Source organism: Pimephales promelas, chromosome 1, assembly GCF_988280905.1.
Source record: "Pimephales promelas chromosome 1, fPimPro1.hap1.1, whole genome shotgun sequence".
NCBI classification, from domain to species: Eukaryota; Metazoa; Chordata; class Actinopteri; order Cypriniformes; family Leuciscidae; genus Pimephales; species Pimephales promelas.
The window spans coordinates 854,551-878,321 of NC_142769.1; the positions used below are offsets into that span (position 1 = coordinate 854,551).

The window sequence follows — 23,771 nt, forward strand, 5'->3', positions numbered from 1 at the left end:
ACTCAACGGCCGTGTTTGTGCATTTCTGGAAGGGTTAGAATTTCCTGCTAATGACGAATTCAGTCCGAAAAAAAGTTTGAAACAAAAACGCAATAAATTATGAGTTCAATTTCCACATTCTCGACCACATAACAAACATTGAATATGGGTTTGTTGGCAGACTTTCCCCAAATATGAAGACACTTGGTCGACCGCCTATCTGCGATCTGTTTTTCACAACGTTAATCTTTTAACTCGACGTGACTGCGACCTGGAGAAGGAATTCGCAGAATTAACAATAGCTGGATTCATTTTATAGCTGCAAAGTCTAAGGCCGGGCCATAAACACTTTGTGTAAAGTTGAGGAAACCCAGAGCAGATCTAGGTTTCTAGGTTAACACGACATCTATGAATTATGATACACAGAACTCCCTCATAAAGATAGACTTGATCCCCAACACAACTAGAACACATAGACATATGAAAAACTTTCAAGATCTTTCGAATTCCCGAAATGAACAGATTTCGTTTTTGGCCTGATTTTTTTTTTAAATGATATTCGTTCTTTGATTTCGCGTGAAGTGCAGTAAATCAGAGCCTTCACTGGATCCATACTATAGTAGTGGAAAACAGTACATGAGTGAAGTTATGTCTAAATTCATAGTATTCATAATGCATACGCAAAAAATACCTACAGTCCTACAATACCTACAATACCTACAGTCAACGGGATTATGAAGTGTGCATTCAATGGACAATTTACGATCCTATCCCATGAGGCCACAGATCAAGACCGAGTCGAGACCAAGACTGAGACAGACCAAGACAGACCAAGTCAAGACCAAGACAAGACTAAGACCGAGACCAAGACAGACCATGTCGAGACCAAGACCGAGACCAATTCAAGACCAAGACTGAGACAAAGTTGAGACCAAGACCAAGTCGAGAACAAGACTGAGACCAAGTCGAGACCAAGACAAGACCAAGACCAAGTCAAGACCAAGACTGAGACCAAGTTGAGACCAAGTCGAGACCAAGACAGACCAAGTCGAGACCAAGACCGAGACCAATTCAAGACCAAGACTGAGACAAAGTTGAGACCAAGACCAAGTCGAGAACAAGACTGAGAGCAAGTCAAAACCGAGACTGAGACCAAGTCGAGACCAAGACAAGACCAAGACCAAGTAAAGACCAAGACTGAGACCAAGTTGAGACCAAGTCGAGACCAAGACAGACCAAGTCGAGACCAAGACCGAGACCAAGTCAAGACCAAGACTGAGACAAAGTTGAGACCAAGTCGAGACCAAGACAGACCAAGTCGAGAACAACACCGAGACCAAGTCAAGACCAAGACTGAGACCAAGTCGAGATCAAGACACACCAAGTCGAGACCAAGACGGAGACCAAGTCAAGACAAAGACTGAGACCAAGTCGAGACCAAGACTGAGACCAAGTTGAGACCAAGAAAGACCAAGTCGAGACCTAGACGGAGACCAAGACGGAGACCAAGACTGAGACCAAGTCGAGACCAAGTCTGAGACCAAGTCGAGACCAAGACTGAGACCAAGTCAAGACCAAGTCGAGACCAAGTCAAGACCAAGACTGAGACCAAGTCAAGACCAAGACTGAGACCAAGTCGAGCCCAAGACTGAGACCAAGTCGAGCCCAAGACTGAGACCAAGTCGAGCCCAAGACTAAGACCAAGTCGAGACCAAGTCGAGACCAAGACCGAGACCAAGTCAAGACCAAGACTGAGACCAAGTCGAGCCCAAGACTGAGACCAAGTCGAGACCAAGACCGAGACCAAGTCAAGACCAAGACTGAGACCAAGTCGAGACCACGTAAAAGTAATCTCAAGACCAAGACCGGCCTCGAGACATACATCACTCACTAGTATGTAGGCTGGATAGTATGGGATTTGGGAAGCAGTGAGTAATTGTAAATGGCTTTGTACTTTATCAAGTGAAACCAAACAAGTTATTTTGTGGAGAACATAATCTATAAAAAGTAATTGGGCACGTCACATGCTAGATCTTTTCTTTGACTTTTAACCAAATGCCTTTTCCAGTGGATGTAAAGTTAATTCCACACAGGCAGACTCACCTGTGTTATTCAGTTGTTCAACTGTTGCACTGACAACCAAACAATGATTTATTTCTTGTTCTGATATAGATGTTCAATTCAAAATCTCCTTCACACACACACACCCCTCTCTGCTCTGACTAAAGATTGACCACATTCATATTATAACTATCACAACATACCTGAAGACTAACCTAACAAAGGACTTTGTGTTCTAGGCAAACAGTACAGAGTTATTTTGGGTTGTTTGCAAAGCTGAATATCTGAGGCGGGCGACTTCAGAAGGAGACTTAAAATGAAAAACTGAAATGTTTCTCAAGCGTTTCTTCCCTTCGATGTTACCAGAAGTGTGTGTTGCTGCAATACATAATCCTGTCTTTGTGTCCTTTATAAAAATGCACATTTAATACACTTGCCAAGCAGAACTATATAGCAATTCCTCTTCCTTTTTCAGTAAATCGTTTTAAGTATACAGTTTATTTTATACTAAATGAAGGGAATTTACGATAAGAGTTTAAAGTCCTCCCATTGACTTGCACTGATTCGAATATGGTTGATTTGGACTAAATATGGAAAAGTTTTGTCTTATTTATTTATATGTTGATGATTATTGCTGACAGAAAACAAAGAGCTTATTTTCTGTTTCTATTCACATGTTTTTTGAGATATAGCATAAAAACGAAGCCTAAATGTGCTTAAATTATATGTAATTAAGTGCTTAAGAAACATATGAGCTCAATTGACGCGAATGCACTTTTATCCGATGCGCATTAACTACGATGGAAACACATTTACTGAATAAATCCCTCAATAAACTCATGTGGCTTTTCCTCAGCGTCGGTCTTGGTCTTGACTTGGTCTGTCTTGGTCTTGACTGGGTCTCAGTCACGACTTGGTCTCGGTCTTGGTCTCGACTTGGGTCTGTCTTGGTCTCGACTTAGTCTCGTCTTGGTCTTGACTTGGTCTCGGTCTTGATCTTGACTTGGTCTCGGTCTTGGTCTCAGTCTTGGTCTCAGTCTTGGTCTCGACTTGGTCTCAGTCTTGGTCTTGACTTGGTCTCAAATTAGTCCCAGTCTTGGTCTCGACTTGGTCTCGTCTTGGTCTCGTCTTGGTCTCGGTCTTGGTCTCGTCTTGGTCTTGGTCTCGACTTGGGTCCGTTTTGGTCTCGAAATTCTGTGCGCCAATTTCCTAGGTTGAGACTATTTTGTTCTCTTGAGATGGAAACACTGCTTTATTTGCGTTTTCCAAATTTGATCCAATTTTTATGTAAATTTGCACATTTTAATGGAAACACAAAAGTTTAAGACTGTGATGCAGCACAGAACGCCTGAAACTAAAGATTACCGGCTGTAAAACTGATTAAACTCTATTGTTTTCGGCTCTGCAGGCACTGGTATGTCCTTCAGGAAATGCAGAAGTCATTCTGAAATATTTGGTATTTGGGTACATTAGGTAAATGCCAGTGGCAAATAAGGAAGCAATTCAGTCTGCTATAAAGGAAGCAAGTGTGACTTAACTCTCTCACTCAGTCTCCAACACAGCCTCTCCTTTATAATGCCTGAATGCTGCATATTAGCAGTGGCGAACTATTACCAAAACAGATTATCACTGGGGGAAATGTACAAGAAAGGGTTGCTCTGTAGAGACTAGTCATTTCTGGAATTAATCCAAATAAAACATTTTAATTTTGTATGATTATATATATTTTTATCTTCATAGTTCAGTTGTTCTCAATGTTGTCCCCCCTCCTTTTTTTGAATAGACATTTCGAGCATAAATGGTTGTAATTCAAGAACGCTTTGCAATATAGACATAAGATTGGTCTTGTTTTAAAGAAGACATTTGGCAGATTTCTGTAGATGTAAAATACATTAAGAAAGTGAAATAGAAAAAAGTTTATGGAAATGTACAATGTAAAAAAAAAAATTCATATTTTATATAAATTATATATTTTCAAAACATAGGCGACTCTAAAACTGCAGAAAAATCAAAGCCAAAAATCTGAACAAGTTGTGTTTTCAAATTTTAGTTTGATATCTCAGTAAATGAGCTTTGAGTGCGAGTGTGTGTGTAGTACCGAACGCTTCCACTAGGGCACAACCAGACTCCATTACTGCCCATATAAGGGCGTCTCCATCTCCATATGTGTTTTGAGTGATATGAACCATTATTTCATACAATTTATGAAGTAGACATCCTATTCAGAAGTAAAATGAGAAGTCTGCCAGATTTTGATATGAATTCAACCTCTAAGAAACACATACAAAGAACACGCATGTGCGTTACAGCTCGCCGCCACATCAAAAATGGTGAATCTATTATTTTTTTCTTTACATTTAAAACATTTTCAGACCTTTTTTTCTAAAATAATTGAATGGATGCAATCTTCTGAACTCTTGGCATGAAAACAAACTGGGGTTTCTATCATTCTTTCACGATTTATCAATATTTCAAAATAAAGGTCTAAACACGCCTTAGGAGTATGAAAATATTCTTGTTGCAAATTGATAAATCACTGCTCCTATGTAATTTATTTTGAAAATCAGTCACCAAATATGGAAACTAGAGATTGTAAGCTTTCAAATGATACATAGTTTGTCAATAATTTGTCCTTACGGCCATTTCTCTGTCTGTAATGAAGACGGTGCACTCTTGAGCCTGCATGAATGACAAGATGGTGGCCACGGTTTTCCTCAGTAAAACCTCCAATGACTGTTGCTCCTCGAAGATCAGACTCGCCAGATCCAGCAACACCTACAACACACACAACGGTCACGCTTTATCTATAAAAAACGGATCTCTTACTAACATGTGGAGATCAGCACACCTGGTTCCTCCTGTTCTCCAGCTGCGATGTCTCGTAGAGTTGTGCGTTGTGTAGCACTATCCCAGAGAAAGACAGGTATGAAGAAAAGTCCTTTTGAGATAAAAATAAAGCCGTTATTATAGAGCCGGAACGAGACAGAAACAATCAAATGCCTATAATATGATAAAGTGTTCACCCTCTCGTCCTGCTCGGTGAAGCTGCTGTTCTCTCCACACCGCTTATTGATCGCTTGTGCGACACCAACAACCTTTAAGCATCACAGTGAATTAGTGAATGTCACATATGTAGTGTAACGGTTCAGGATGTCTGATCTCTCACCTCGTCTCGGTGGTTTTTGATGGGCAAACACAAGATGCTCTGCGTCTTATATCCTGTAATTTGGTCGACTTCTGCATTGAAGCGTGGATCCTGATGCGGGAAAAAACAACCGCAAATTAATTTTGGCATCTTAATTTTATCCTGGCTTACATTTTAAAAGTCAGCTGCCCATTTAATAAGACAATGCATTTTTTAATTATTCAATTTAAAGTGCCCCTATTGTGCCTTTTCCAATATTACCGTTCCCGCAGTGTGTAATCACAGTGAAAGATCATACATAAAAAGAAAGAAGCCATTCTGAACTGTTGAAATAAGTCGTCAGTAACTCCAGTCTCACTTCCTGAAGAATCCACTGTAGCTAATTTGCATAATGCCCCCCTTTGGTCTTGATTGGCTGAGCAGCGTCTCTTAGCTCCGCCCTCAAACACTGTAGTGTATCTGAGACTGGAGAGTTGGGCTCGTGTTGTTCGTCTGATTGATACGGTGAAACCCACGCCGTCGTTACTGTTCGCATCACTGTGATCAAGAGCTGAGATTCACATATGATAATGAGCGTTTGCTTTCTGACCAATCAGAGCAGCTCTCAGAGAGGCGGGGCTTATGATGTGTTGACACCGGTCGCGAATAGCGCATCAGGCGCGAGTGATTTCAATGTAAACTCAATACAATGACGCGTTACACACGTAAAAAAATCCTGCGGCGCGAATGAGGCGTAGAGCGCGGCGCGGTAGATGCGAATACGCCTCATTCGCACGTCAAGTTCGCCCGTCTGGCACGTTAAGCGCGTTACGCGCGAATGACTTAGTTAGTGCTCTTTGTGCATTCAAGCGTTTGACGTGATCTCACGCCTGCCGCCCGAGTTGAAAAATCTGAAATTTGGCGTCAATTCGGGCCGCGTTAACCAATCAGGAGCCTAGCTGCTTGCTCACGTGGTGAAGGATCTGGACGCTTCAATAAATGATTTTGTAATATGACTAAATGCCTGGTATAATAAGCCAATATTTTATCACTTAAAACTTTATTTCAATATACGAGACATGTTCATTTTGTATTGAATGTTATTTATTCCATATCTAGATTATATGAAATATTATTACGATGTATAAGTGCATAAGTTCGTGTCTGGACGTGAGAGAGAAAAAAATCCCAGCACAGGTTAATAACTTTTGGAGGCTGGCTCTATTTATCATCAAAACAAAAATTAAAAAAATAAATTATAGATTATATGGATGAGGGCGAGGGTGATCCTCGCTCCGAAGCGGGACAACACGCGTAAATTTCGATTCTGACGCGCGTAAATTTCATCAGTTTCACTCTTGGCGCGCGAATTAACGCAAAGTGGTCCAAGCGTATAACTAGACGCGGTAGACGCGAATTTGACGCGCTATTCGCATCCGGTGTGAACGCACAGCTAGAGAGACTGAATCTTCGAACGAAGCGTTTTAGACAAAGAGCTGATGCTGTAATGAACATTATAAGGAAAAAAAAAAGTTTTGGACCTTGGATGCGTGTAAACCTGTTATAAGAGATGCCAAAACAGATCTAGGAGACATTAAAAAAAGTATAACAGGGTCACTTTAATATAAAATTAAATGTCATTTTCACTGCTTTGTTTGATCCAATGTTATGTTTAGCAGTTATGTGTGGTTGGCATGGCCTTGGGACTGTGTGTCGGTTCTCCTATCAACATTGTCATGACGTCATTTTCTTCTTCATATCTTGTGGCTCCAGTGATTCATTGACAGATTTGGCCGTTCTGTTTGGTTCAGGAACTACACACCTCACCTTTAAGTAATCAAGACAAATAACTCTTAAAGGCACAATTTCCTGATTTCATCATGTTCTTATATGAATATTCATCGCATCTTTATGTGAAACAGTCTCGCAGGCAAACATGGTTAAGGATTTACCTTCACCGTAATCATTCTTTCTCTCCCTTTCCCTTGGAGAAACGCAATTAAACTAAATTACAAAGAGCTAAAAATACCTGCTATCATTATACAAACTGTCGGTTAGCAACTGACTTGCGTAACAAAATTGAAATCTAATCAAAGGCCTTAAGAGATATAGCCTAAATTGCGTTTCTAAGGAGACTTTATTATTGACTTGGAGGGTTTCATAAAGCAGGCAGCAAATGTTATTTAAGCCTCTCAAACTGAAGAGTTTTCTTATATGCAAAGTCAGACCAGAGACGTTAATCTGTTCAAATATGACTCATTATCAGTGCAAACGAGATTACGGAGATAAACATACATTTTAACTTTCGTCTGAGGGGAGAAAAACAACTTAAAACAACTGTCTTAAAAGTGAGATTCTTACTAGACCATTTCATTAAGACACACGTCTTAAAATACAAGCAAGAGTGTGTTTATACTATTTTTAGTACTGGATGATTGGCGTTTGAGAGGAAGACTTGAATAGCTTTTCTGTTTTCATGATGTTGTTGCTGATGATTGCATATTTATTTTATGAAATTTGTAATTCATTCTCATTTGAAGAAAATCACATAAATGTTGTTTATGTGTCTATTTGTTGTTTTTAATACGCTTCAAGACAAACCATGTGTAAGTTCATAAGTCGACAGCATTGCTGAGTATTTCCCAGCCAACATTTGTCTGTGGGGCCCATATGGGTATGAAACGGGCCCCATGTAGGATTGTCCGCGGGTTACATAACGGCCCCATGTTAATTTTATGTAGGATTGCAATTGGTACTAGGCTGGACCCAAGTGGGCAACATGCACAAGACACCTAGCCAACATTTGTTTGTGGGGCCCATATGGGTTTGAAATGGGCTGAAAAATGGACTTTGATTGGGATTGTCCGTGGGTTACATAATGGCCCCATGTTAATTGCCCCGATGAATATCATGAAGGATTGGTACCAGGCCGGACCCAAGTGGGCAACATGCACAAGACACCTAGCCAACATTTGTTTGTGGGGACCATATGGGTTTGAAATGGGCTGAAAAATGGACTTTGATTGGGATTGTCCGTGGGTTACATAATGGCCCCATGTTAATTGCCCCGATGAATATCATGAAGGATTGGTACTAGGCCGGACCCAAGTGGGCAACATGGACAAGAGCAATCTCAGTCCCAGCTTCTGCTTAAAACTGCAGTGAACCGTTTCTGACGTCACAAACGACATTGATCGTCAACCAGTGGATCTCTGAGTGAGTGAGAGAGTGGAGGCGGAGCTCATTTGCATATTCATAGAACCGCACATTCTAAATGAGGCATATTTTAAGATATTTTTCAAGGAAAAAACATATAAATATGTCATTTTGCAGATTTAAGGGATACAGGGGGACTTTGAATGTTATACATCAAATGACGGTCAGACTCAGCACAGAGGCGGATTGTCAATCGATTTGGGTTGCCTCATTTATAGTCAGCACTTCAATGGTGAACCGCAGATGAAACGACATTCTCACCTCATATGCGTTCTTGATGTTCAGAGGCTGTCCGGTGGCCGCCACATATCCCACAATTCCTTTGTTCCATTCGAGGCGAATGCCGCTGTTTGAAGCCTCTTCGAGAGTGGATCCTTCCGCGACATCAAAGAGCCGGCTCACCAGGAACTTCCTGTTCGAACTGTCCTCTCCGACCAAGAAGAGCGAGTAGCGGTCTGCAGCGATCAGCTCGTGAGTGTGTAAGAAGATCTTGTGGCAGAGGGCGGTAAGATCCAAGTGACTGGAAACGTCGCGTACAAGGTCCAACAAACGAGCACACCGATCGCCATTTTGGGGATCTCCAGAATGCATAATCCCTCCGCCCACATCTGCGCGCTGGGAAGGAGGAAGAGGCATCTGGACCCGTTCTGCGTCGCTTAGGAAAGTAAGCGAACCCTCGGCGTCTTTCACGACAATGGGGCGAAGCGGCCTGTCGAACTCGGACGCTGAGATCTTCCGTGTCGGCGTGGAGGGAGCCGGACTCGGGGCATCGGCTGGATGGTGGCCCGTTAAAGATTCCTGCGGGGCTTTTGGTGCTTCCCTGGCCGGCTGGATGGAGTGGACACGCTCAGCAAACCAAGCGTTGACCATTTCCCTTAAAAAGAAATGCAATCAAGAACATTAGCTCTTGAGCTGGACGAATAATCGTTAAATTATGCCAGTCTTGATTCAAACACCCATGCGATCTTATCATCTATGTCTATTAAACCTCCAGATCTAGGGAGCCGTTGTCATCAACAGCTTTTTAACACACGCTATCATTATTTCAGATGATAGTAAAAGTATATTGTTCGGATCTAAGGTAGAGATCAAAATAGAGGGAATTCACTTTTGGAAGTAATTTGACGTTTCAAATGAAGATTGTCTCATTAATTCGTTACACCAGTAGGTGGCGCCAAGTGACGTGTTTGCCATTGAATCATTCATTCAAGAGATTCGTTCAAAAAAGCTGATTCATCCCGTTATGAAACGAGTGAAGTCTTTGAGTGTGTCATTGAATCATTCATTCAAGAGATTCGTTTAAAAACACTGATTCATCCAGTAATGAAGTCTTTGAGTGATCATTCAATCATTCACTCAAGAGATTCGTTCAAAAACACTGATTCATCCAGTTATGAAACGGGTAAAGTCTTTGAGTGAGTCATTGAATCATTCATTCAAAAGATTTGTTTAAAAACACTGATTCATCCAGTTATGAAACGCGTGAAGTCTTTGAGTGAGTCATTGAATCATTCACTCAGGAGATTCGTTCAAAAAAGATGATTCATCCAGTTATGAAACGCGTGAAGTCTTTGAGTGAGTCATTGAATCATTCACTCAAGAGATTCGTTCAAAAAAGCTGATTCATCCAGTTATGAAACGCGTGAAGTCTTTGAGTGAGTCATTGAATCATTCACTCAAGAGATTCGTTCAAAAAAGCTGATTCATCCAGTTATGAAGCGCGTGAAGTCTTTGAGTGAGTCACTGAATCATTCACTCAAGAGATTCGTTCAAAAAAGCTGAATAATCCAGTAATGAAACGAGTGAAGTCTTTGAGTGAGTCATTGAATCATTCACTCAACCTGATTTTTTGTAATATTTCAAATTAATTAAGCATTTATTTTAATAGACTGCAGCGATCAACTTTTTCTCAGAACCTCTAACTAGTTATTTTATTTAATTGTCGATTCACAACCGTGGGAGAATCATTATGTCTATTTTAAACAAAAAAAAATGCATTTTATACGTGGCGCTAGTGTCAAAGTCCATTAAGACAAGTTAGGTTAAGGTGCTCAGCTTGATAAAGCAACTAGATAACAGCCTAGTCATCCAAAAACAGTATATTTTCTGAAGTCATTCTGTTGAATCTAGATAAAACAGATAAAACAGCTCGGGTGTTTCAAGGATTTATGGCCAGTTTGCTGGACCTACAGTATCTATATACATGACCGTTCTACGTAAAATATTCTCTTAGTGGTTGAATGGGACCTTGAGATTAACTGGAAAACCTGGAAGACCCACAATCATAACATTAGCTGGTGGATTACATCCAAAATCTGTCTAAATAACACCATGTAGTGGCTAACATTACAATGCAAGCATTAAAAAATACTTTCACTGAAATGTTTATAATCCGGTCTCCAGTCTCCATGTACTCGACCTCAATTGTCCTTGGCTAGAATAGTTTAAATAAATAACAGTTTTGAAGAGACACCATCCAATCATTTAAGAAACATCTAAGTGACTCGTGCTAAGCGAGAGTATCCCAGCCAATCAAATAATTAGGATTTGCACGGGCTGTTTTTTCAATGTTCCAGAAATGATACGCAAAACACAGACAGGCAATTCACTTTAACAATAGCTTTGTTGACTTTCTCCACATGTTGGGATCCTCCGAGTGCTGTGAGACGGTGTGTGTGTGTGTTCAACCGAAGTGTGCACACGTCTCAGACAGCGCGCAAATATTACGTTTTCTATCAATCTTGTGTGTCAGTATCAGTGTATTGGATCAGTCCATTATATCTTAAAGTGACAGCGGCCTAATAATTCTGTTGTCTGTGTTTAAAAGTTAATCACACATCAAAAGACAAGGAAATCCCTCACAGCTCTGGATTGAACAGCTTTTGTAACTTTAATAAGGATTAATAACAGTCAAAATGCAATGTTATTTAACATTTGATTAATTCTGTAGCCTACTTCAATTTCTAAAAAGCACTGATTATTTTATTAGTATATTTGCTCTATGTAGGCCTATTTTTTTTGTGGTGTCGTTTGGAATTTTATTTGTTCTTTTTTTTTTTTTTTGATGTTCATGAAACCGTGAACATCAAACTGATACTGAGCTATTCAAACCGTTAGTCTCAAAGCAATTCGTAACTATTTTAACGTTTTGGTGAATTGATTATGCATTCGTGATTCATCCGTTTGTGGACGATCTGCCTTCTGGATCTGAGATCAATCATGCTCACTTTTTTCCAAAAATCCATTTGTCATTTGAATTTGGTTCGTATGAAAATGTGTGACTCATAAAATACCTATTTGGATTTTTTTTTAAGCTGTTTTCATATATTTTTCTTTTTCATTACTTCACCTTTCCTGGACAGACCAAATTTCTAACACACAATAATAAACTGCCAATGTGAATGCATTCGTCGAACATCAGTTATAGCAACTTGTTTGTTGAATTAAAGTGCATTAAAGTGCATTTATAACATCAAATCAATATCAATCTTAAACGAAAACACATTTGTTTGTTGGTTGGTTACAGTTATCATTACAGCTGTGTGTATATCAAATCAACTCTACGAAGCTGTGTTTGTTAAAGAGCATAAAACAACCTTACAATGTGAATGAAAGGCTAACACAAAACCTCAGATTTGATTCCTCTAATAAATCAAGTTTCACATTATGTTTACGTAGGAGTTCACGGGAAAATATGCAGTTTATATTTGTATACTGACCCTTTTCTTTACGCAGTACACAGGTAAAAGAGTTAAATACACGTGTGTCTATGATGATCTGAATAAGCACTGCTCCACATTCAGTCTCGTTATCCCAGAACGGCTCGTCTATAAACGGACCCGATCTGCGCCTTTAAACTCACCTAGAAGCCTTGCGTACAAAGTAAGAATGAGCGAACTCTCGGTGGTCGTCGAGCCAAGCCTCCATCATCGCTTCAGTGTCGAGAGGATAGACCTCCATTCCGCCGATACACACACACACACACACACACACACACACACAGATCAACCGGAGAATCTCATCCTTCCTCTCTCTCTCGGTCTTCAGTCACACACACACCGCAACCAGCGGCTACTCTCTCTCTCTCTCTCTCTCTCTCTAATCACACACACACACACACACACACACACACACACAGATCAGACCAACCGGAGAATCTCATCCGCTCTCGCTCTCTCTCTCTCTCTCTCTCTCTCTCTCTCTCTCTCTCTCTCTCTCTCTCTAAGAGCAACATGAAACAAACCTCTTAAACCTTGTGCACTTTTTGAAGCTTTACCTTCATCCCCGCAAACAAAACAAAAAATGTTCTAGGAGAGTTTATGAAAGCGTTATTTCTGAATGTTGAACGCTCAAAACGTTTTTTCAAAAAGTCTAAAGAAACGTTCCATTTTATCATTCTTCAAACGTGGGAAATGTTACTTTCAAATGTTCTCTGAACGTTCTGAAACAAGTAACATTTAAAAACGCAATGTTTCAGGAATACACCTTCAGTGAATGACGTATTAATAGTGTTTTTGGGAATTATTAAAAATGTATGTTATGGAGGAATTCTTCGTATTGTAATTAACTTAATACGAATAACGTAATTAACGTAAACTAAAAAAAAATATTTAGTTTTTTTTTTTTCTTCCTCTCCTTTGTTTTTGTTATCCCTAAACATGTTTCAATATATGTGATATCTGTCATGTGAAGCATTCCTATTTTATACTGTATTTTGTACTTGGATTTATTTCTCAATTTAAAAATAAAAACTCCTAAAAAATTTCCCATTTGTTACTAAAAAAAAGTGATCATGATTTCACATTAGTAAAATTCTGTGAAGCCATTGTTACCAAAAGTGTAATATATTCTACATCAAATCACATTTTGGCCTATTTTGTGATTCTTTTATGTACAATGATAATTTGACTGCCATTTGATTTTTAGAAAAAGTCCTCCCAACCATTTCATCAAATAAATCAATACCTGTAAGAGACCATCTGGAAAGTTGGCATGTCGATATGTGTCTGCGGTGTCAGTCCCTCATGCTATCCAATCAACATTTTCCAAATATTACCATTAACTATTATCATACAGATTTTTATGAGCTCAGATTATAAATACAGAATGGAATATTTCAATGCAATATTAAAGTTAAATGCATTGATTTATAGACAGGTATATGCACTCTAACACAGTTTTCCAATTACCCAAACACCATTAGACTTTATTCTTAAAAGAAAGACATTGAGAACCCTTACCAGACATTGGTCCTTTTGCATTTTTTTTTTTGCTAACCTATGCCTATGACAATCCCAGCTCCACTCCGGCTCTACTCCGGCTCTACTCCGGGGTGTAGGTTTACCAGCAGATGGTGCGCGCTCTTCTCCCGGGACAGAGACGCCACTGAAGGCATATGTGCTCTCCTGGGAGCAAACGTGATTCTGCTGTAAACACGCGGCCTGGATGAGCTAATGGCAGTCTCTGGAGACGCAACTGTATTAGAAATACATGCATTCATTCATCAATGACTTGCAACTCCAAGCACTTGCAGTCAACAGAAGACGGGGATAACCAGGACATGTTGGGATTCCTGTTCGCAACGCATGCAACTTTCACCAGTGTTGGGGAACGTTACTCTGAGAAGTAATGCATTACAATATCGTGTTACTCCCTTAAAAAGAAACTAATTACGTTAAGTGTAACGGAGGCCAGCTAGTAGTTGCTGTGCGAGTAAACCTCACTCCCCTGATCTCAATAGGCACTCTAGCGACAGATGCTAGAGGCTACAGTCTTTAGCCTCCTCATTAGAGCGCCCGACTCTCATGCCGGAGACCCGGGTGACACACGAGTCCGCTAGCTGTGAAACACTCTCTAGATGAGCGTGAACACACGAGTCCGCTAGCTCAGAAACACTCTCTAGATGAGCGCGAACACACGAGTCCGCTAGCTGTGAAACACTCTCTAGATGAGCGTGAACACGCGAGTCCGCTAGCTGCGAAACACTCTCTAGATGTGCGTGAACACGCGAGTCCGCTAGCTGTGAAACACTCTCTAGATGAGCGTGAACACGCGAGTCCGCTAGCTGCGAAACACTCTCTAGATGAGCGCGAACACACGAGTCCGCTAGCTGTGAAACACTCTCTAGATGTGCGTGAACACGCGAGTCCGCTAGCTGTGAAACACTCTCTAGATGAGCGTGAACACGCGAGTCCGCTAGCTGCGAAACACTCTCTAGATGTGCGTGAACACGCGAGTCCGCTAGCTGTGAAACACTCTCTAGATGAGCGTGAACACGCGAGTCCGCTAGCTGCGAAACACTCTCTAGATGAGCGTGAACACGCGAGTCCGCTAGCTGTGAAACACTCTCTAGATGAGCGCGAACACGCGAGTCCGCTAGCTGCGAAACACTCTCTAGATGAGCGTGAACACGTGAGTCCGCTAGCTGCGAAACACTCTCTAGATGAGCGTGAACACGCGAGTCCGCTAGCTGTGAAACACTCTCTAGATGAGCGTGAACACGCGAGTCCGCTAGCTGTGAAACACTCTCTAGATGAGCGTGAACACGCGAGTCCGCTAGCTGCGAAACACTCTCTAGATGAGCGTGAACACGCGAGTCCGCTAGCTGTGAAACACTCTCTAGATGAGCGCGAACACGCGAGTCCGCTAGCTGTGAAACACTCTCTAGATGAGCGTGAACACGCGAGTCCGCTAGCTGTGAAACACTCTCTAGATGAGCGCGAACACGCGAGTCCGCTAGCTGCGAAACACTCTCTAGATGAGCGCGAACACGCGAGTCCGCTAGCTGTGAAACACTCTCTAGATGAGCGCGAACACGCGAGTCCGCTAGCTGTGAAACACTCTCTAGATGAGCGTGAACACGCGAGTCCGCTAGCTGTGAAACACTCTCTAGATGAGCGCGAACACGCGAGTCCGCTAGCTGTGAAACACTCTCTAGATGAGCGTGAACACGCGAGTCCGCTAGCTGTGAAACACTCTCTAGATGAGCGCGAACACGCGAGTCCGCTAGCTGTGAAACACTCTCTAGATGAGCGTGAACACGCAAGTCCGCTAGCTGTGAAACACTCTCTAGATGAGCGCGAACACGCGAGTCCGCTAGCTGTGAAACACTCTCTAGATGAGCGTGAACACGCAAGTCCGCTAGCTGCGAAAGACTCTCTAGATGAGCGTGAACACGCGAGTCCGCTAGCTGTGAAACACTCTCTAGATGAGCGCGAACACGCGAGTCCGCTAGCTGTGAAACACTCTCTAGATGAGCGTGAACACGCGAGTCCGCTAGCTGTGAAACACTCTCTAGATGAGCGCGAACACGCGAGTCCGCTAGCTGCGAAACACTCTCTAGATGAGCGCGAACACGCGAGTCCGCTAGCTGTGAAACACTCTCTAGATGAGCGCGAACACGCGAGTCCGCTAGCTGTGAAACACTCTCTAGATGAGCGTGAACACGCGAGTCCGCTAGCTGTGAAACACTCTCTAGATGAGCGCGAACACGCGAGTCCGCTAGCTGTGAAACACTCTCTAGATGAGCGTGAACACGCGAGTCCGCTAGCTGTGAAACACTCTCTAGATGAGCGCGAACACGCGAGTCCGCTAGCTGTGAAACACTCTCTAGATGAGCGTGAACACGCAAGTCCGCTAGCTGCGAAACACTCTCTAGATGAGCGTGAACACGCGAGTCCGCTAGCTGTGAAACACTCTCTAGATGAGCGTGAACACGCGAGTCCGCTAGCTGTGAAACACTCTCTAGATGAGCGTGAACACGCAAGTCCGCTAGCTGTGAAACACTCTCTAGATGAGCGCGAACACGCGAGTCCGCTAGCTGTGAAACTCTCTAGATGAGCGTGAACACGCAAGTCCGCTAGCTGCGAAACACTCTCTAGATGAGCGTGAACACGCGAGTCCGCTAGCTGTGAAACACTCTCTAGATGAGCGCGAACACGCGAGTCCGCTAGCTGTGAAACACTCTCTAGATGAGCATGAACACGCGAGTCCGCTAGCTGCGAAACACTCTCTAGATGAGCGTGAACACGCGAGTCCGCTAGCTGTGAAACACTCTCTAGATGAGCGTGAACACGCGAGTCCGCTAGCTGTGAAACACTCTCTAGATGAGCGTGAACACGCGAGTCCGCTAGCTGTGAAACACTCTCTAGATGAGCGTGAACACGCGAGTCCGCTAGCTGCGAAACACTCTCTAGATGAGCGTGAACACGCGAGTCCGCTAGCTGTGAAACACTCTCTAGATGAGCGTGAACACGCGAGTCCGCTAGCTGTGAAACACTCTCTAGATGAGCGTGAACACGCGAGTCCGCTAGCTGCGAAACACTCTCTAGATGAGCGTGAACACGCGAGTCCGCTAGCTGTGAAACACTCTCTAGATGAGCGCGAACACGCGAGTCCGCTAGCTGCGAAACACTCTCTAGATGAGCGTGAACACGCGAGTCCGCTAGCTGTGAAACACTCTCTAGATGAGCGTGAACACGCGAGTCCGCTAGCTGCGAAACACTCTCTAGATGAGCGTGAACACGCGAGTCCGCTAGCTGTGAAACACTCTCTAGATGAGCGTGAACACGCGAGTCCGCTAGCTGTGAAACACTCTCTAGATGAGCGCGAACACGCGAGTCCGCTAGCTGCGAAACACTCTCTAGATGAGCGTGAACACGCGAGTCCGCTAGCTGTGAAACACTCTCTAGATGAGCGTGAACACGCGAGTCCGCTAGTTGTGAAACACTCTCTAGATGAGCGTGAACACGCGAGTCCGCTAGCTGTGAAACACTCTCTAGATGAGCGCGAACACGCGAGTCCGCTAGCTGTGAAACACTCTCTAGATGAGCGTGAACACGCGAGTCCGCTAGCTGTGAAACACTCTCTAGATGAGCGCGAACACGCGAGTCCGCTAGCTGTGAAACACTCTCTAGATGAGCGTGAACACGCAAGTCCGCTAGCTGCGAAACACTCTCTAGATGAGCGTGAACACGCGAGTCCGCTAGCTGTGAAACACTCTCTAGATGAGCGTGAACACGCGAGTCCGCTAGCTGTGAAACACTCTCTAGATGAGCGTGAACACGCAAGTCCGCTAGCTGTGAAACACTCTCTAGATGAGCGCGAACACGCGAGTCCGCTAGCTGTGAAACTCTCTAGATGAGCGTGAACACGCAAGTCCGCTAGCTGCGAAACACTCTCTAGATGAGCGTGAACACGCGAGTCCGCTAGCTGTGAAACACTCTCTAGATGAGCGCGAACACGCGAGTCCGCTAGCTGTGAAACACTCTCTAGATGAGCGTGAACACGCAAGTCCGCTAGCTGCGAAACACTCTCTAGATGAGCGTGAACACGCGAGTCCGCTAGCTGTGAAACACTCTCTAGATGAGCGTGAACACGCGAGTCCGCTAGCTGTGAAACACTCTCTAGATGAGCGTGAACACGCAAGTCCGCTAGCTGTGAAACACTCTCTAGATGAGCGCGAACACGCGAGTCCGCTAGCTGTGAAACTCTCTAGATGAGCGTGAACACGCAAGTCCGCTAGCTGCGAAACACTCTCTAGATGAGCGTGAACACGCGAGTCCGCTAGCTGTGAAACACTCTCTAGATGAGCGCGAACACGCGAGTCCGCTAGCTGTGAAACACTCTCTAGATGAGCATGAACACGCGAGTCCGCTAGCTGCGAAACACTCTCTAGATGAGCGTGAACACGCGAGTCCGCTAGCTGTGAAACACTCTCTAGATGAGCGTGAACACGCGAGTCCGCTAGCTGTGAAACACTCTCTAGATGAGCGCGAACACGCGAGTCCGCTAGCTGTGAAACACTCTCTAGATGAGCGTGAACACGCAAGTCCGCTAGCTGCGAAACACTCTCTAGATGAGCGTGAACACGCGAGTCCGCTAGCTGTGAAACACTCTCTAGATGAGCGTGAACACGCGAGTCCGCTAGCTGCGAAACACTCTCTAGATGAGCGCGAACACGCGAGTCCGCTAGCTGTGAAACACTCTCTAGATGAGCGTGAACACGCGAGTCCGCTAGCTGCGAAACACTCTCTAGATGAGCGCGAACACGCGAGTCCGCTAGCTGCGAAACACTCTCTAGATGAGCGTGAACACGCGAGTCCGCTAGCTGCGAAACACTCTCTAGATGAGCGCGAACACGCGAGTCCGCTAGCTGCGAAACACTCTCTAGATGAGCGTGAACACGCGAGTCCGCTAGCTGTGAAACACTCTCTAGATGAGCGTGAACACGCGAGTCCGCTAGCTGTGAAACACTCTCTAGATGAGCGTGAACACGCGAGTCCGCTAGCTGTGAAACACTCTCTAGATGAGCGTGAACACGCGAGTCCGCTAGCTGCGAAACACTCTCTAGATGAGCGTGAACACGCGAGTCCGCTAGCTGTGAAACACTCTCTAGATGAGCGTGAACACGCGAGTCCGCTAGCTGTGAAACACTCTCTAGATGAGCGTGAACACGCGAGTCCGCTAGCTGCGAAACACTCTCTAGATGAGCGTGAACACGCGAGTCCGCTAGCTGTGAAACACTCTCTAGATGAGCGCGAACACGCGAGTCCGCTAGCTGCGAAACACTCTCTAGATGAGCGTGAACACGCGAGTCCGCTAGCTGTGAAACACTCTCTAGATGAGCGTGAACACGCGAGTCCGCTAGCTGTGAAACACTCTCTAGATGAGCGTGAACACGCGAGTCCGCTAGCTGCGAAACACTCTCTAGATGAGCGTGAACACGCGAGTCCGCTAGCTGTGAAACACTCTCTAGATGAGCGTGAACACGCGAGTCCGCTAGCTGTGAAACACTCTCTAGATGAGCGCGAACACGCGAGTCCGCTAGCTGCGAAACACTCTCTAGATGAGCGTGAACACGCGAGTCCGCTAGCTGTGAAACACTCTCTAGATGAGCGTGAACACGCGAGTCCGCTAGTTGTGAAACACTCTCTAGATGAGCGTGAACACGCGAGTCCGCTAGCTGTGAAACACTCTCTAGATGAGCGCGAACACGCGAGTCCGCTAGCTGTGAAACACTCTCTAGATGAGCGTGAACACGCGAGTCCGCTAGCTGTGAAACACTCTCTAGATGAGCGCGAACACGCGAGTCCGCTAGCTGTGAAACACTCTCTAGATGAGCGTGAACACGCAAGTCCGCTAGCTGCGAAACACTCTCTAGATGAGCGTGAACACGCGAGTCCGCTAGCTGTGAAACACTCTCTAGATGAGCGTGAACACGCGAGTCCGCTAGCTGTGAAACACTCTCTAGATGAGCGTGAACACGCAAGTCCGCTAGCTGTGAAACACTCTCTAGATGAGCGCGAACACGCGAGTCCGCTAGCTGTGAAACTCTCTAGATGAGCGTGAACACGCAAGTCCGCTAGCTGCGAAACACTCTCTAGATGAGCGTGAACACGCGAGTCCGCTAGCTGTGAAACACTCTCTAGATGAGCGCGAACACGCGAGTCCGCTAGCTGTGAAACACTCTCTAGATGAGCATGAACACGCGAGTCCGCTAGCTGCGAAACACTCTCTAGATGAGCGTGAACACGCGAGTCCGCTAGCTGTGAAACACTCTCTAGATGAGCGTGAACACGCGAGTCCGCTAGCTGTGAAACACTCTCTAGATGAGCGTGAACACACGAGTCCGCTAGCTGCGAAACACTCTCTAGATGAGCGTGAACACGCGAGTCCGCTAGCTGCGAAACACTCTCTAGATGAGCGTGAACACACGAGTCCGCTAGCTGCGAAACACTCTCTAGATGAGCGTGAACACGCGAGTCCGCTAGCTGTGAAACACTCTCTAGATGAGCGTGAACACACGAGTCCGCTAGCTGCGAAACACTCTCTAGATGAGCATGAACACACGAGTCCGCTAGCTGCGAAACACTCTCTAGATGAGCGTGAACACGCGAGTCCGCTAGCTGTGAAACACTCTCTAGATGAGCATGAACACACGAGTCCGCTAGCTGTGAAACACTCTCTAGATGAGCGTGAACACACGAGTCCGCTAGCTGTGAAACACTCTCTAGATGAGCGTGAACACACGAGTCCGCTAGCTGTGAAACACTCTCTAGATGAGCGTGAACACGCGAGTCCGCTAGCTGTGAAACACTGTCCAGATGTGGTCACTCAAGTCCTCTAAGTTAAACTTCTCGCTTCGCCTGTCAGTCATAAGTCAAACAACACTCGATTCCACCACATAATTCCCTGCGCTACATTAAACAGCTCAGCCGCTATTGTAAACGCTGGAGTCGGTGTCGGAGGAGGGATTCGGATGGAGAGATTCCTCCAGTGGAAACAATTCTGAGGGCTTAGTTTGCTTAACAAGACAAATATGGCAGTAAAATCATTTATTAAATGCAGTCACCATTTATCCCTTTAGATTTGGATATATCACAAAAAGTTCCATTATTTTGTCTTTAAGCTCAAAAGACGAACATCTGCGTGAGATAAACATCATCAGAGTGATTTGAACGTTTCTTATTAGTTATCGAAACACACACTGAAAGCGCCACCTGTGTCCTTTTTGATTCAATACACACGACCAAATATCTCAAGTTCGAGGGATAGTTCACTCAAAAATAAAAATATTCCAAACCTCGATCACAGAACGTAGCAGGCTACAATAATATTTTTGATATGTGTTTTTACCCGTACATGTTGAACGGTCCTCGGGGAAATGATTTAGGGTGAACTATTCCTTTAACAGTTACAATTCTCAATGCATGCAGTGTTTATGGCAAGCCATGCACGTGAAGACCGAAGACCCGCGTTAGCATATTTACCTCAGCATGCACAGCACAGATCTCCTCGAGGACCGGGACGGCTCACACGGAGAGGAACAGATCTGAGCTCCGGATGAATATTGCGAATATTGTTGGAGCTAGTGGAGGTTTCAGAGGGTTGAGTCTTTCTTTCTGAGCTTGACGAAACACAGAGCTTTTCCTGGTAAACATCACCGAGGTCAAGCAAGACTTGGAATAAACACAAAGGAAAGTGTGCAAGGACGACGGCTCACCCTTGTTATATTCAGGTTGTTGAATGAGACGAATCACAAGAAGTCTGGGTTGAGTTTTTTCTGTCCGTTGCAAAAGCATAATGCTTTAATCTGGGCGAGATATAATCTCTTATGCTTCTGTAAATTTGCATAACAATTAATATTCAAAAAGACACGATGTAAATTACCATGTATGAATGAACTCATCTGGTTTAATAACAGTGTGGTGAGTCTGGATCATATTAGCAACTAAATTATACATATTAGCACCTAAAATGTACATATTAGCACCTGGAATGTACATATTAGCAACTAAAATGTACATATTCACACTTATAATGTACATATTAGCACCTGAAATGTACATATTTGCACCTGAAATGTACATATTAGCACCTGAAATGTACATATTAGTACCTAAAATGTACATATTTGCACCTGAAATGTACATATTAGCACCTGAAATGTACATATTAGTACCTAAAATGTACATATTAGCACCTGAAATGTACATATTAGCACCTAAAATGTACATATTGGCACCTGAAATGAACATATTAGCACCTGAAATGTACATATTAGTACCTAAAATGTACATATTTGCACCTGAAATATATTAGCACCTGAAATGTACATATTCACACCTAAAATGTACATAGGCCTATTAGCACCTGAAATGTACATATTAGCACCTGAAATGTACATATTTGCACCTGAAATGTACATATTAGCACCTGAAATGTACATATTAGTACCTAAAATGTACATATTAGCACCTGAAATGTACATATTAGCACCTAAAATGTACATATTGGCACCTAAAATGTACATATTAGCACCTAAAATGTACATATTGGCACCTGAAATGAACATATTAGTACCTAAAATGTACATATTCACACCTAAAATGTACATATTAGCACCTGAAATGGACATATTAGCTGAAATGGACAAAAGTTTACCTTTTGAAAAGGTACAGCCCCATTGACAGCTTTTGTACCTTTTTTTTCTGAGAGTTTAACCCTAGTAAGTACATGTTGCTTAATATTACTCATTACTTAAATGTATAATTAACAAGGACACCTTAAAATAAAGTGTAACCGAAAACTTTTACATCAGCAGCTTGTGACTATTTAAGTTTCCTTTAAAGTCTTTTTACCAAGAACAATAACTAATGCTAACTATATTAGCATCCACACCAGCGCACGATATGTTCATTTATGTTAATTAGGCTATACGCTGAAGTTTTGTGCCACTTGCTGCTTTCAGCGCTCGAGCTCTTTAAAGCGAAAATGATTCGGATCGACTGTCAAGCTTTTTGTTTTGAGCATTTATATTGTTTCCCACATACGGTAGACTTCACTGTCCGTCTGACATACGTTCAACATCCAATCCATCTTGTATGAAAGATAATAGTCCAAACGCCAATTATCTCTGTGATTTATAACCATCTCCAGTTTAAACAGCTGTAAAACAGGGTCAACAGTGCTAACAATAGAAGCACATCTGGAACACATTTATCGGTCCATGCATTACTGTTAACTTTCTGTGAACCACCAGATGTTGAATAATGCGGATTATCAGTGTATTTTCCTATTAAACCGTATTCTTCATCCACAGTTCCTTCAGAGGGCAACTTACATTGGTCAAGAGTGTTTGTGGAGGTTGTTGGTCCTCGACTGATGTTCAGGTGTCCCCCGTTCAAGCTGATTGAAGTTGTTGATGGAAAGAACATTCGGCGTGTGAAAACACTCTTGATTTCCCTCAGGCAGAGTCCAAGATTTTGTCACGCTTCTTTCCACACACAAATAAAAGCTAAAGTCCCACGAGTGTTGTTTCATGCTGTTCTTGTTTTGAATTGTGATGAGAAGCTTATAGTTTAATCAAACACATTACAGAACTATATTAAGCTGGTGTAATTAAGCTGATGATTGGATTAGGATTTGACAACAACAAACTAAGGTATAGCTCGAAAAATTATTGCTCATAATTATTGCGGTGTGACATAACATACAAATATCAATATTTTGTCAATCTGTTAATAGCCTTGTCAATATGGGCATATTGAGATATTTAACTTAATTGTGTTAGCCTATATCACATGAAAATTGATATTATATCGGCCACATGCTCTATAGTGCGTTGATGTCCCCCTGTGGTGTAAATCCAGCGTTTAATGTTGTTTATGTGGTGTGTTTAATCCGCTTTAACACATACCGTGTGTAAGTTGATAAGTGGACAGCATTGCTGAGTATTTCCTCCTTAAAACTGCAGTGAACCAAAAACACGCTTTGAAATCGCTGGTGTTTCTGACGTCACAAACCACCTTGTAACCAATCAGATCAACGTGTGATCGAGTGACTGAGTGGGGGCGGGGCTCATTTGCATATTCATAGAACCGCGCATAAT

General features: G+C 43.4%; 1 protein-coding gene across 5 annotated transcripts in view; it reads right to left on the reverse strand.

Annotated features, from left to right (window-relative positions):
• The window catches only part of pde5ab (phosphodiesterase 5A, cGMP-specific, b), a 45,806-nt gene that overhangs the window by 17,983 nt on the left and 4,052 nt on the right, over nucleotides 1-23,771 (reverse strand). For 2 of the 5 annotated variants that reach the window (XM_039690873.2, XM_039690872.2), the window contains exons 1-6: nucleotides 12,243-12,477; nucleotides 8,642-9,254; nucleotides 5,207-5,296; nucleotides 5,064-5,135; nucleotides 4,889-4,978; nucleotides 4,678-4,815 (exon numbers count right to left, since the gene is read on the reverse strand). In XM_039690873.2, coding sequence (XP_039546807.2) covers nucleotides 4,678-4,815; nucleotides 4,889-4,978; nucleotides 5,064-5,135; nucleotides 5,207-5,296; nucleotides 8,642-9,254; nucleotides 12,243-12,340 — 1,101 coding nt within the window. In that variant the 5' untranslated portion in view covers nucleotides 12,341-12,477. Of the gene's footprint in view, nucleotides 1-4,677; nucleotides 4,816-4,888; nucleotides 4,979-5,063; nucleotides 5,136-5,206; nucleotides 5,297-8,641; nucleotides 9,255-12,242; nucleotides 12,478-21,150; nucleotides 21,385-23,003; nucleotides 23,161-23,771 lie in introns of those variants that run through there. The other 3 variants (XM_089132150.1, XM_039690874.2, XM_039690875.2) reach the window with 3 other exon arrangements.